The sequence below is a fragment of the Camelus bactrianus genome, chromosome 9 (genome assembly GCF_048773025.1).
Source record: "Camelus bactrianus isolate YW-2024 breed Bactrian camel chromosome 9, ASM4877302v1, whole genome shotgun sequence".
Classification (NCBI taxonomy): Eukaryota; Metazoa; Chordata; class Mammalia; order Artiodactyla; family Camelidae; genus Camelus; species Camelus bactrianus.
In genome coordinates, this window is record NC_133547.1 from 74,783,785 (window position 1) to 74,798,630 (window position 14,846).

At 35.4% G+C, this 14,846-nt stretch overlaps 1 protein-coding gene across 2 annotated transcripts in view; it reads right to left on the bottom strand.

Annotated features, from left to right (window-relative positions):
- Window positions 1-14,846, bottom strand: part of CYLD (CYLD lysine 63 deubiquitinase) — a 64,028-nt gene that overhangs the window by 10,104 nt on the left and 39,078 nt on the right. For both annotated transcript variants that reach the window (XM_074370774.1, XM_074370775.1), the window contains exons 8-13: window positions 9,833-10,212; window positions 8,768-8,933; window positions 7,656-7,797; window positions 6,275-6,397; window positions 4,095-4,186; window positions 3,215-3,281 (exon numbers count right to left, since the gene is read on the bottom strand). In XM_074370774.1, coding sequence (XP_074226875.1) covers window positions 3,215-3,281; window positions 4,095-4,186; window positions 6,275-6,397; window positions 7,656-7,797; window positions 8,768-8,933; window positions 9,833-10,212 — 970 coding nt within the window. The remainder of the gene's footprint in view (window positions 1-3,214; window positions 3,282-4,094; window positions 4,187-6,274; window positions 6,398-7,655; window positions 7,798-8,767; window positions 8,934-9,832; window positions 10,213-14,846) is intronic.

Here is a 14,846-nt window from a genome sequence, read left to right on the forward strand (position 1 = left end):
CTATTTTACTATAGAATGCATTAAAATTAAAGACTAACTCTACCAAAAGATTCAATAATCTTTAAATTTACTACTTACCCTTTTTAGCATTTCTGGGTATAGAATCAGATTGTTTATAATTAGACTTGTTAGAGGATTTCAGTATTTTTAGGGAAAAATATTAACATGATCTTCCTAATAAAATCTCAGCTATTCAGAGACCAACCTCGAGACCAACCTCAGAAACGCTCAGTTTCCCAAAGCAACTTATACCCTGAAATAAACACCACTCATTTGGTAACAGCAAAGATTCTGGGGGAACCTACAACAACAACAACAAAAAAAAACAATAACCAAAAACCCTGAAGGTTATGCTGTATCAGTATTTTAACCAGTTGTTAATGACAATAAAAGGCCAGCATTTATCTGTGTGAGCTGAAAAGCATTAAAAAAAATTAATAGGCAATAGAAAAATAAGCCAGGAAATTAAGAAAGCAGAAAGTAATAGAGGTCAGTAATTACAGAAATCAGAAATAATAATGGTGATGGAGGAGGGAGATGATGGCTGAAGGGATCTCAGGGTGGCAAGCAAAAGAGAAGAGACCCAGAAATGAAGATGCAATACCAACAGCTTTGTGATATTGGGATAGAAAACCTGCAGGGACAGACAACCACTCAAACCTCATGACTCAAGTTTTAGAAGGCTAATATCCTAGAGTAATTAGCTGGTCATTACGACACACATATATAAGAATCACAACAAAGCTGGTGCTGTTGTACAAAACTGTACAATTTACACTGCTGTCTTCCCCCCCAAAAAATCTAAGAGCAGAAGGATACAAATATTGTGTTAACTTTAAAAGAAAACAGGAATTTTATGCATCTTTATTCTTAGAATTTAAGTCTGTCAAAAATTCCAAAAGTTCTTCAGCTATCATCTCTCAAAATATTGCTTCCTCCCTGTTCTCTCTAGTGTCTCCTTTTAGAACTATAGTTAGAATCTGTCTTCCATGTCTCTTATCTCCTCTTTCTTGTTTTCTATCTCTTTATCCCTTTGGGCTACATTCTAGGTAATTTCTTCATATCTATCTTCCAAATGAGCAGTTCTTTCTTAAGCTATGCTGCGCACACTGCATTCAGTGAAGTAACCCCTCCCAGCCATATATAATATATATGGATATATATATATACACACACACACGCATACACATTAACACACACACACACACACATATATACACACAATTTTTTATTCTATTTCTGGGAATTTTTGTTTATCAAATCAGCATCCTCCATAGGTATCTAAGTCCTTTTTTCTCTTCAATCATTTTAAAATATTCATTTTAAGAACAGTCTCCTTTAGATTGCTTTACTATTTCAAATTTTTAAGGTATTCATCCTCCTGTTTGTTATATCAGTTCACTCTCCCTCAGTTAGAAAGATAGGTTCATGAAAGGAAAAAAATGACACTTGGGGAAAAAATGGCTAACTTTTAAGCATCTTTTTAAAATCTTTAAACTAGTGATTCTCAATACAAAGAGGCTGCTGAAGGAGGAGGGGAGGCAGAGCTTCCCAGGATCCTCTGCAAACTCCACAAGGCCTTCAGACACGGAAATGTATTCCTGCATGTCTGAGCCCTCCTTACCCTCTCTGAGTATCACCATAGTGTTCACCCTGTGTTATTACTCGGAATGTATCACATCCCCATGGTGAGTGGGGCTATGAAGAAAAAACAGACAACTGTTTTAATCATCTGAAATTTACCTTTTCAAGATGAAAACAGAAGTGATTTTTTTTCCTCCCAAATTGCCTGCTAGATTTCCTACATCATGAATTAACCATATATTTCCTTCCTCATTTGTGTCTAAAGGCTGACTTATAAAATACTGAAATACTAAATATAGTTAATTCTATATCTGAGCTTTCCATTCAGCTCTATCTATCCAATTTCTAACTGTATGCCAGTATCACACTGTTTTAATGTCTATTGTTTTGTCTTTATAGCTTATAATAGATTTTTAAAACCTATAATGTTTTCACTCATTTCATCTTATAGAGAATTCTAAAACTATTTTAACTAAGTTCCAAAAGGGGGGAAAAAATTAAGATCTTGATTATGTACAAATTATTTTATGAAAATTAACATCTTTAAATTATTTAATCTTCCTATCTGGAACATAATCTTTCTAACTCATCAAATCTGTGCAAGTCTTTTTAAAAAACCTATCTCAATAAAATTGATTTCTTGGCATTTTACACATTCATAAAGTATGAAATTATCCCTTTTTCATATTTGCTAGTAGGTATACAGAAATATGATTGATTTCTCCATGGTTTTTTCCTACATGGCCAAATTACAAATTCTTGTGTTAATACTAACAGTCTCTAAACCATTCTCTAGGACATTCTTGGTATATCTAAAGCTATCACCATATTGAAATAGGTAATAAATACATTCTATCTAATTTCATTAGCTAGAACTTTCACAACAACATCAAACTCTAATTGTGGTTCTGTCCACCCTTCCTCCCTTCCTTTCTTCTTACTTGAATTCATCAATTCAACACTGGCATCAAAGGACATCACTTAAGACACCGAGTTGAGCAAGAATACTTGTCTGTGATTAGCTTTTAGGTAAGTAAATAGTATATGAGCAAGACTTTTCAACAAAGAAACCCAGACTAAAATGTAAAAAGGCCCAATATTCAATCTGGAAAGTTCATCTATTTAGAACATCTCACTAAGAACATCACTGCATTAGATTCAAGGCTTTCATTCAAGATGGGGGCTGGAGGAGAGACCAAGTTATAAAACTCGAAACAAGGGAGCTAATTTAAGGCTAAATTAATTCCTTGAGTGATGGGTAGTCAAAAACAGTGCTCCCACAGTGTTTAAGTTCAAATATTCTCTTAAATACCCTTAAAAGGGTTCATTAATTTAAATTACAAAAATACTTACATATAGTTTTATAAGAGAATGATTTGCAATAATATTTATTACTAGGGTTAAAATTAAAAGCACAGATTTATATTGGATTTGTTCCTCAAGTTAAGTGTGATACTATGGAGAAGACAATGACTTAAATCAATTTGCGTTGTAGGAACTGAACATATTAAAGATCCCTAAACAAATACAATGTTAAGCAGTCACTAAGAAAGTCATTTCTATTGAGTGATGGCAATGAAAACAAGGATTGTCTACTTTTCCAATGCTTCTATAACAATTTAAAAGTTACCTTATTTTTAACAATGGTTCTACCCTTAAAATATGATGAAATAGGATATTCAAGAATTCTTCAGGATCTAGGAGAAAAAGGATAAAAAAAAATCAAATACATCACAGACAAAATTTTTAAATCATTCCATGTTTTGTTTATAACAGTCATATTCCTATATGGAATTCAATTTCATAATCAATATTATTTCAATTTAAAGCCTAGTTCTCAAGTTTTCCTAGCAAAAGAAACAAAGGATATTTAAAGGTTATGATTACGTATTATGTTCCAATTTTGTCACAACTTTGAAAGGATATAATAATTCACATGCAGTGAAATAATTTTCATTTCTTTGGGTGGGGGCTTAAGATAAGTAGAATAAAACCTGAAGCATGACCTTGTTTCTCCTGCTATTTACATAATTATCAAGTCTCTAAATATTACAGCTAATTACAATACGCTGTTAACACATTCCAAGTCAGGAGTTGAATCCCTGAGTAAATCCACTAGCTATGAATAGATTAACGCAGTGTCTCTGACCATAAACTTAATCCTCATCAGTCATTTACAACTTCCTTTATAACAAGGAAAGCTAAGTGAGAACTGTGGATGACTCAGTGCAACTCTTCACCACTGAAAAGGAAACAAGTCCCCGTATCGTTGCAGGGTGGAAAGCTCTCCATACTGACTCATAAAGTACCAGAACCAGCCAGCTTCTTCAAGGGGCTCATTATTCCAGTTATCACTCACTTTCAGAAGAGGGAAGAAAACTGTACATCACACGGAAAAAAATTATATTTTAAAATAAAACTCCAAAACTACACAGACATACACTTCAGCCAATAATGTAACATTTATGCTTTCAAGTTATTTTTAATATCTTATAAATTAAGATAGTCACCTTTTTCTTCAGAGGTAAATCCTGATGCAGCCTCAACTTTTTCAAGTATTTTCCTCAGTTTCATAATCTTTGTTGCACATACATATCCATATCTATGTTAGCAAAAAACTATTAATACTGGCATACACATTAAAAATAGAACATATTTTGAGAATCACACATTTCTTATATAAATCCAGTGTATCATAAATTAATAAGCTTGACAATTGTTCCAAAAAATACAATTATAAGCTTCTTCTTGAGGTTTGAAAATTTTAAAGCCTAGAATCAGAATTATCCCAGACACTATTACATCCTAAAAATAACTATCATTTACTAATACAAGAAAAAAATATTTTTAATTTCTGATGACTGGTTTTTTAATACTATTTGCTTAAGGAATTAAAACATTTATTTTACAAAACTGAATATACAATATTGAGGGAGAATCCTCTTAATACTAATGGATGAAATAGCCACCAAGGAGGACGGAAAAGGGCAGTGATAAGAAATTGAAATTCTGAAATCTGCAGGCAAATCAATCATCATAATTACAACATTTTCTCTCACCTTTGTCTGAATACAGGATACATTCAATATGCCTAATGTCAATCCTTGACAAAATTTTAATTCTAAAAATGGCTTCAGAAGACACCTTAGAGGCCACTCTGGGCAAGTCAGAACCAGCTAAGATTACTGCATTTTTTATATTGACTATTCACTCACTCATTAGCTCTTTGCAGCCAACATACACTGAGCATCTACCATTTCCACAGTAACCTAGTCACTAGGAATACAAAAACGAATGAGGTGAAAAAACAGGGTCTCCGCTGTGAGAAGCTTAAGATGGAGAAAGCCGAGGTTTCAGTACCAAGTGAAAGCAGTCAGCTACAGTCTAGATATGACTGATGCAGACACAGGGAATCCTGATCACGGCTGGGCATCAGACAAGTTTCTTGCTGTGGACAGGGTGATAAAGTCTGATTAACTATGATTCCTAACTGGTTGGACAATAGTAGTCAAAGGTTTATAAACGGACTTATGGTGTTTTGGAAGGAAGGAAGTGGTAATATGCTTTAAAGTTTTGGATTTGATCTGTCTTATTAATCACTTGGGGGGAAAACAGTATGTTTAAAAATTTGCATTTATACAAATATAATACAAAATAATTAATGTTAAAATCAAGACTCATAATTACCTTAAGGGGTAAAAACTACAGTTTTTTTCATCATTACAGAATTTAAGGAAAACAACAGATACAAGTGGGAAATTTATTCATCTGTAATGTACCTTCCTACTCATGCTATACAGTAGGTCATTCTGAATGCTCGTTATATTTCAGTGCTCTGCATTTTGGTGTCAAAATCTTATTATCGAACTGTTTTTAAATTGTTAAATAAGTATGTCACAAAATTTAAATTTATCTTAATATGGACTTTAAGTTACATAGTTTTCTCTCTATATTCCTGAATGAACAGATTTGTTTTGTGATCTATGGCCCTGATTCTTCCTACCTTAAATTTTATAATGTGACATTATCACACATGCCTCCTACGGCTTATTAAAAGTCTTTACTAGATGTCTTGTGCATGTACCATTATAAATTGCTTCCTATGGCCAAAGAAAGACATATTTATAGTTGTTAAACTAGGAAATGACCAAAAACATCATCTCTTTTTTAAGAGAGGTAGACGGAGGCCTAGATACATTCCATTAACCAAGAAATGTGTTAGTAAAATACATCTCATCTGTTTCTAATATAGAACTATTAAATACTAGCTACTCTATAAATAACAATTTTCCCTTGCTCCTATCCACTCAGATGAAATTAAGTTTAAGAAGCCGGATCATACTGACTAAACTAATAAGCATGATTTCTGTTAGGGGTAATGATGGAGAAGATCAGAATCCCAAGCACCTTCTATCAGCTTTTCTAAACCTACTACAATTGCTAAATTATAGTACACTATACCAAAACGGTTTCATCATTTCATGGCGTACACTATGTGCTATACCTTCACCAGATTTAAGATATAAAAAAAGATGCTATAAGGACCAAAGGTTAAAAACAATGTTAACAGTTCATCAAGAGAACTAATTCTCTCCCACTTCTTAAATGAAAGCAGGGCATACATCCTACTATACCAAAAAACAGCAAACAGGACACCATCTAAAGGAAAAAATATGTATCTCCTACTTACATTCTCAGAGGATTAACGATTTCTGTCCTCAGTAGCTCTTGAGTTTCACTATAATATTCTACGTCATTCTTTTCTTTGGGTCTAAGTAACACAGTGTCCAGAACAGAACTAAAAGCAAACAAGCTGCAAAATAAAAAATATTTTTCCTCAGTTGCTATACATGTACCAGAAACACATGCTAAAGAGAATGTGAAAAGAAAAACCACAAACTCTGGAGAACAAGTAATATACAAACTAGTGTTCTGCATTAATATAGGTCAAGATTCCCATGGTTTAATCATCAGAGCGAGAGATCCTTCCAGGTTAAGGAGAATACGAATATCAAGAAGGCAAACTATACAGATTGGCAGTGTTAAAGGATAAAAACATGCCTTCAGTATATTAGGAAAACATCTTTGCAAAAAGTGAAAGAGGACGTACAAATCTGAGTCAAACTACAAGTAGACAACAGAGGAGGAAGTTCGGAAACTAACTTCCCAAGGCAAACACACAGCCAACACATAACCCACCCTAGATAGCATACTTGACTCCCACGCCCCTTTGCACAGATCTAAGTTTTTTTTAATGTCAAAATCACTTGTGAGTGACTAACAGTGGTAACTTGCTGACATCAAAAAAAAAATTTGGCTAATACAGATTTTTATCAGAAAATCTGAAGAATACTATGCCAATTTTGTCAACATATCTGAGAGACTAAAAGTATTCTGCCCAAAAAAATGGCCCACCACTTTTATTCTTCTCCTTGCCTTTAAAATTTTAACATCCCATTAACTTCCTGATCCTTGTGAGACGGCTGTACAGAGCCGGCAGGTTATGCTCCATCTAACTGGCAGTGCACTTGGTTCAATCTTCAGAGTGTAAACAGTTTCGCCATGTTAAGTTGTTTCACTTTGGAATAAACTACATGTACGAGGGCAACCAGGCTTCTGAAAATAATTCTTTAAAATAGCTTTATGATTGCCTCTACCTAGTAAAACAAACACACAAACCAGTGAATGGCTTACCGCAAGTCCTATTACTTGGTATGTGCACAAAGATCCTGTACCTACTCTCTTCAGTCGTCTGATTTCCCACAGACCTTTAGATGTCTGTTCCACCTGTAACACTTTCACTCAGCTCTTATTCATCATTCACTGCATTACTTCTTACATTAAGTTTTTGGATACAGACACATGAAACAACATGTAGCTTCCAAGGAGTATATAGTGAAATGCAAATCTCCCTTTCTTTCCTGAACCCTAGCCACCTAGTTTCTCCACTCAGAGGAAGTTAGTAGTCTTTTCTCTTTCTCTCTCTCTCTCACACACACACACACACCCCCACACACATGCACACCTTCCCCTACAGCACTGTATTTCTACTGCATTGATTTTAAACTTACCAGAATAAGGTTGAGTCTAAGTAACAAGAATTGTAATGACCCTGGATACCTTTCTTCTTTCCAATCATTATCTCTAAACCTTCTTTTTCCATTTTCGGTGGAGTATTTTCTTCTACTACTTCACTTAAGTAGCCTCCAAATGCTGCAAAGATAAAAATAAAAATAATTCTTCTAAACTATTATAGCCTGCATTCTCATATAAAGTTCTTCACTTAAAAATATCTCTTTGTATTTTGATGCAAAATGTATCACCTAACTTAAAAATTAAGATAAATGTAGGTTTTGGTTAATTGTTATTCAGTTTGGCTTATAAAAAATGTTACTGTTCATTTTCAACCTTACTTCCTCCACAATTTAAAAAACACTGTAGAGTACGAGGTCATGTAAAATAGCATCTGCCAAGTAAAATATTTTGTTCCTCAAATATTTTATTTGTCTGAAGATGTTTCAAGTTGGAAAAGACAACAAAAAATTCCAAACCACTATTCAACTGTAAGAAAAAGGTTTTTCATTAAGATGGCTTCCCTGCTTACACCTGCTTAACTCTCCAGATGATTCACGACGATTACCCAAAACTGGAAAGGGAGAGCATCGGGAAACTGCCACCTTTTATAAGTGACGATGAGATCTGCCCTTCAACAAGCAATTAAAACTATTTCTTATAATAATGCTGACTTCTTGATATGTTTATTGATGTTACTTGAAAATACACTGAAGAGGAAGTCATTCTTGATAAGATATGCTTACTAACGTAGCCGAACAATACAATGAAAGGAAAGTCAGTGCCAAAAAGAAGCCCATATCTCAATTTCTACCCCCTGGGTTGTTGAAAATTAAACGTCTATAATCAACAGGGGAGAAAAAATAAATCCCACTATTTTTCACTTTTTAAGTCTCAAACACGGTTTCCTGGCTAATACTTTTTTTTAAATGTCCCCTCTTAGGATAACTGTAACTTTCTTATATACCAGGTAATCATTTTTTTCTGATTTAAAAGTTTGATGAACATTAACAAGCAAGAAAGAAACACTCACTGCCACCTACTGCAAAATGGCATGAGATTACAACTAGAATCACCCCAACTGGTAAACAAATGAAAGGCACAGAAATACCTAAAGAGTTACAGCGTTCGATCTGGTTGGAAACTGGCTGCAGGGAAGCAAACCTCGAGTCGGGCCTGCAGCATTTCAGTTTAACAAACAGCGCCTTCTTCGTGGCACAAGTGAAGTACCGAGTGCCCCTAAAGGTTCCGTCTGTACAGCCTGCACATTCATCTTCCTGGGGAGAAACAAAATTCTTAGACATGCATTATTCTGCATCCTGCAAAAACAGTATACAAAAACTAAAGTTTCTAAAAAGCTTCCAGTTTACTCTTCCTCAGAATTCCCTCGCCATATATGTACAGAGAACTCCGCCAAGGAAAAGAGGTTGACTAACCAGAGTTTCAGCCCACAGCTACTGATTTGATAAATTAATTTCATATTCCAGCATAAAATTCTCAATGTATTTCCCTTCAAAATACACGCTTAAACCTTCCCTGGTTAACTGACTTTCCCGCACCATTTCCAAAACCATTAAAACAGTAGGGGAGATGACGGTGGGCAGAAGAGGCTATTTATTTTAACAATCCCCTCAAAAAAATAGCATTCACTAGCCCGCAAACCAACAAATAAAAAAATATATTTAAATAAAAGCTAAAGGTACTCAAATTCTCCTTCCTGAGTAAGAAATGTCAAACAATATGCTTTTCTAATCTCCAAAGGGAAAATCTTTCCCTCTCCCAAAGATCTCAAAAGGCCACTAAAAAATGGTAATTAATCTTAAAACCAATGATATAAATATTAGAACTGGCTGTGGGAGGGAGACTGTGAGGAAAAAAGAAACAAACCTGGTAACAGTTTGCTCTCCTTACGGTATTCTATTTAAAATAATGAGCTTAAACATATTTGCCTAAAAATCTATTCTCATTCCTTGAACATAGATCAACTAAAATTAGGAACAAGTGGATCAGATGCTTAATGGATGGCAAAGGAAGTCAGGCAACGTGATAATGAAATTTTTCTCCAGTGGTGGCTTTTTGATAAATAAGCTATTTCACCAAAGAGCATATAATAGGGAAAACCTGTACAAAACCCCAGATAGAAAAGAAATGCAACTTCTAGGTCAAATTACATTACCAGTTCGAGTCCAGCCAGTACTTCGTTGAGTCCTGGTGGCTGCCCAATCCAACGGATCACCCCATAGAAAGGAGGATTCTCTTTAACCTCTGCCAGTGAGCCTACTTCCAGGCCATGTGAGTTACCAGAAGACACGGCCAAGGGTGGACTCTCCTGCACGGGAGCATTGTTCAGCTCTCCCATCACAGACTGCACTGACAGAGAAAGCGGACTGTGGCCAATACTTCCATTGGTATTGGACATCTTTGTCAGACTAAACGGTAAAGAGTGAAATCTGTTCTCGCTGGAGAGTGAGTTCATGGAAGGAGGCTGCAGTGGTGGTGAAGCATGTCCAAAGTCGGAAGGTATCTCAGTAAGCGATTTTGCAGGGTCTTCAGCAACTATAAAAAATTTTTTTCTTAATTAGAGAAATGTATTCAAGAATATTAAATATGCCCTATATCTCTAAAAATTAATATACACATCTCCATCCAACTGCCCACTTGCCCACTTCTAGTACAATTCTCAAAAGCCTTGCAAACTTACTATCTCCAAAACAGTGTTCTAGATTCTCCTCCCCACCTCTCAATTTTTCTGTCTCAGTAAATAGCACCCAATTATTCAAACAAAAAAAAAATCTGTTATTAATTGGAACTGTATAGGTTATATTCTTTCTCCAAAATACAATTATGTTACAAAAACCAATACAGAAAGATACCAAAAAATTTAAGATGCTTCTAGATAACTAAAGAATCAAAGAAGAAATGATAATGCAAATTTTTAAAAATAAAGAAAAAAGAAAGAGAAAAAAATGAACACTTGTGGGCACAACTAAAGTAATACTTACAAAAGTAATACACAGATTTAATGGTTTAATTTAGAAAAAAAAAAAAAGAAAGGTAATATTATTGTACTCAGCATAGAACTTAGGAAGTTAGAAAAACAACAGAATAACCTGCCAAAAAGCAGTCAAGAGGAAAGAATAAATACAAAAAACAGAAATTAATGAAAGAGAAAACAAACATAAAATAAAAAGAACCAAAGTCAAAAGCTCTTCCATTAAAATAACTAACAGAGTTGCCAGGCAGACACTGCAGATCAGTGGGGAAAGAACAAACTTCTTAAACAGTGCCGATAATCACTTACCCATATACATTTTTTTTAAATTAAGTTGGACCCCTACAAAAACCATTTCCAGGTGGCTTAAAGACAAATGGCAAAGGCAAAACGATAAATTTTAGAAGACGATACAGAAGAATGTTCTGTATGATTTTAGGGTAGAGAGAACTATCTTAAACATGTGTGTATATACACCATTAAAGAAAAGATGACAAGTATGACCACATTAAAATTAAGAGCTGCTTGTTCATAAAAAGAAAGAATGAAAATGCAAGTCACAAACAAGGAGAAAATATATGCAATTCTTATTTCTGACAAAAAATTATAATTTGAAAAAGGCCCTTAAGACTTTTTTTTAAAAATCAAGAAAAAAAAAACCTAAGAAAAAATGGACAAGAGACCTGAAATGGCAACTCACAGAAAAAGAAATCTAAATCACCAACAAATTAATGAAAAGATTTGTGTCCTCACATAAACACAAAAGATAAAGTTAAAACCAACGTGAGATATCATTTCAAAAGCTGAAGGTCTTAGAACATACTGTTGATAATGATGAGAAGTAACAATACCCCTTACACAGCTGATGGGAGTGTAAACTGGTATGACTACTCTGGGAAACAGTTTGGCGTTATTTACTAAAGGAAAAATGCATATTTTGTGCACATCTAGTAATTCCACTTCTTGGTACATTTCCTAGACATGGGTAAGAATGTGAATAGCAGAGCTGTTAATAATAGCAGGAAGATAAAACCAATTCAAATGTACATCGATGTTCAAATGGATAATTACATTGTGGTATATTTAAATACTGCACAGCAATGAAATGAAATGGAATGGAATAACATACAGCAATGAAAACAAATAAATTATAATCACATACTACTAACTTGGATGAATCTTAGGAACATAATGTTGAGGGAGGAAATTACACAATACACATACAGTGTGATTCCTGTATATAAAGCTCAAAACTATGCAGAACTAACAATATGCTGTTTAGATATACAAACTCATAAGGCTAAAATGAAAACCAAGAGAAGGACAAACACTAAATTAAAGCTGACAGTAGCTCAGAGGAGAGAGTGAAAAGGATGACACTAGGAAGAGGCACCACGGGGGTTTCAAAGGGAATGATAAAATTCTTTTTCTTAAAGTGAGCGGTAACTACATGGGTGTTCACTATAGTTTATACGTTATCCATTTAAGATTTGGTAATAATACTTAATCTAAGATTTTTTTTAAAGTTACTCTTCTTTCTCAAATCCTCAACCCCCCAAGCCCAACCCTCAATTCCATAAAGCAAGTTCTGTTGTTTCTATCTCCAAAATATATCTCAAATTTGTCCACTTCTCTTAACCTCGACCATCACCTTCCTAGTCGAAGCCACCATCAACTGTCACCTGCAGCCAGTCTCTTAGCTGGTCTCTCTGTCCCTCTTCTTGCCCCTCTCCAATCTAATTACCACAGAACAACTAGTGAGATCTTTTTAAAATTTAAAGATCCCATGTGATCCTGTATCATTCCTCTGTTTAAAACCTTCAATGGCTTTCCAGTATTCTCACAATAAGTGTTCAACTTGTTACCAAGACTTACAAGGTCTTAGGTAACCTAGCTCCTACCTACCTCTCCGAACTTGTTCCATATACCTCTTTCCCTTGCTTACCCCACTGTGGCCACTCGAACCTACTTCCCGTTCCCCAAATATATTTTCTCACCTCAGGGCCTTTGCCTTTACTATTTCCTCTGCCTAAAATGCTCCTCTCAAGCTCTCTCTCTGGCAGGTTCATCCACATTACCCAGATCTCAGTGTAAATATCATTTCCTCAAAGAGTCTCTTCCAAACCACTCTATGGTGGCTGGCTTCCCACCAGCTGCTATCACCTTGTTCATTGCCTTCACTGAACATGTCACAATTATTACCTTGTCTGTCTACACATTCACTGTCTACCATATCAACTAGAGTATAAGCTCCTTATGACCAGAAATTCTGTTAGTCTTTTCCATGGTTGGATCCCTAATATTTGGTATAGCCATTAACCCAAGAAAATAACTCAATATTTGAAAAAAAATTGAATACATGAAGTAAATGTTGTAGAGAATAGCTTGTGGAATGTGTAAGTAAAATCAATTACAGAAACAATGTTCTTTTACAACTAAATTACTTCTATTTTCTAGTTTACGGATGAAGGCCTACTCCGTACAAATTTCATTATTTTATATGTCCATTTAGGTCTTTTAGAACCAGTTAGAAGGTCACTATATTAATCCAGACAGCAAAAAAAGAAAAAGGATCTGAACTAAGGGAGTGGTTTCAGAAATGAAGAAGAGAGGAAAGATTCTAGTGTTACTTATTAAAGAGGAAGAAACCCAGGGGACTTGGTGACATCTGGATGTGACTAATGAGAGAGTGAGAGAGAGAGGAAGTCCAGGATGAAGCCCAAACTTATATTTTAGGCAACAGGACTGTGCCTCCATTTCCTCGCTCCACAAAAACATAACTCACTAAGGCCATCAGAGACTTCCATTGGCTAAATCCAATGACTATTTGTTTGGTCTTTATCTTGTTTGCCCTCTCGGAAGCAATACTGGTGTCCATTAGCTCCTTGGGCTTCTTGACCCAACATCCTCCTGGGTTTCCCCACATCCCTCTGGTTACCTTTTCTCTATCTCCTCTGAAGGATTATCCTCCTCCCGGCCATTATGCTCCTCAAGGCTCAGCCTAAACCCACATCCTCCATTCCCACTTTCTCCATGGGTGATATTATTCACCACCACATATGTGAAGGCAACCTACGAATTTATTTCTCTCTTATCATCTCTTCTAAGCACTAGATCTATATATGCCAGTGCTTACTTGACACATCACCTCTAGGAAGTTTAAAAGGCCCCTCAAACTCAACATATTCAAAGCAAATCCATCACCTTCCTCCACAATCACCTAAATACGCAAGCCCGAAAACCAGGAGTCATCACTCACTTCTCTTTCTTCCTTACTTCTCACTTTGAATCTGTGAATCCCGTCAGTTCACTTTCTAAATGTCTCACAGCCAACTACGTCTCCCCTTCTCTTCCCCAACAAGTCTAACCCCAGCTACTACAATCTACAGCTGAGCCCATCAACAGCCTTCAACAGGGTCCATGTGTTAACACAGGCCCTGCTTCCATCCACTGTCCATCCTGCAGCCAGAACGATCTTTTCAAAAGGCAACGCCTTGCTGAAAATCCTTCAGGGGCTTCCCCTTTCCTTTAACAGGGCATGCCGGGCTCCACATGCCTTGGCCCTGTTTGCCATTCTGTTCTCATCTCATAAAACGTTCTATCTCTCTGTTCTGGCTACTCCAGCTCTTTTTAGCCCTTGACAAACACCAGGCTCCATTTTACCACAAGGCCTTTACATATGCTATTTTTCCTGCCTACAAGGTTCTTCTCTCCCATTTCAATTTGTTATCCATCCCTCCTCTGGTAAATCTAAGTTCAGGTCACTTCCTCTTAGAAATATCCCTGAGTTCCATAAGTAAAAGCATCCCTTAATGTACTCTCACAGCATCATATACCTTCATTGCACTCATCAAGATTGCAATTCTACATCTGTTTCTGGCACACAGCAACCACTCAGTAAATAACTGTTGAATAGATAAACCTAAATAAATAAATAAATAAATAAACAAACAAACAAACAAACCAGAAGGAAATGGTATCCCAGAACAAAGGGAAGGTACTGTTTTTAAAAAGGAGTGTTTAAAGATATCAAGATAGTAGTCTTTAAATAACTCAACTGATTCTAGGTATCGTCTACCCTAAACAGGTTAGTGAGGTGCAGAGAACAAGCTGCTAATACATTTTCTAAATGTTACATTAATCTTAACAGCAGTACAGTTCAAACTGTGTATAATATTTTAATTTAGCAATATTAACT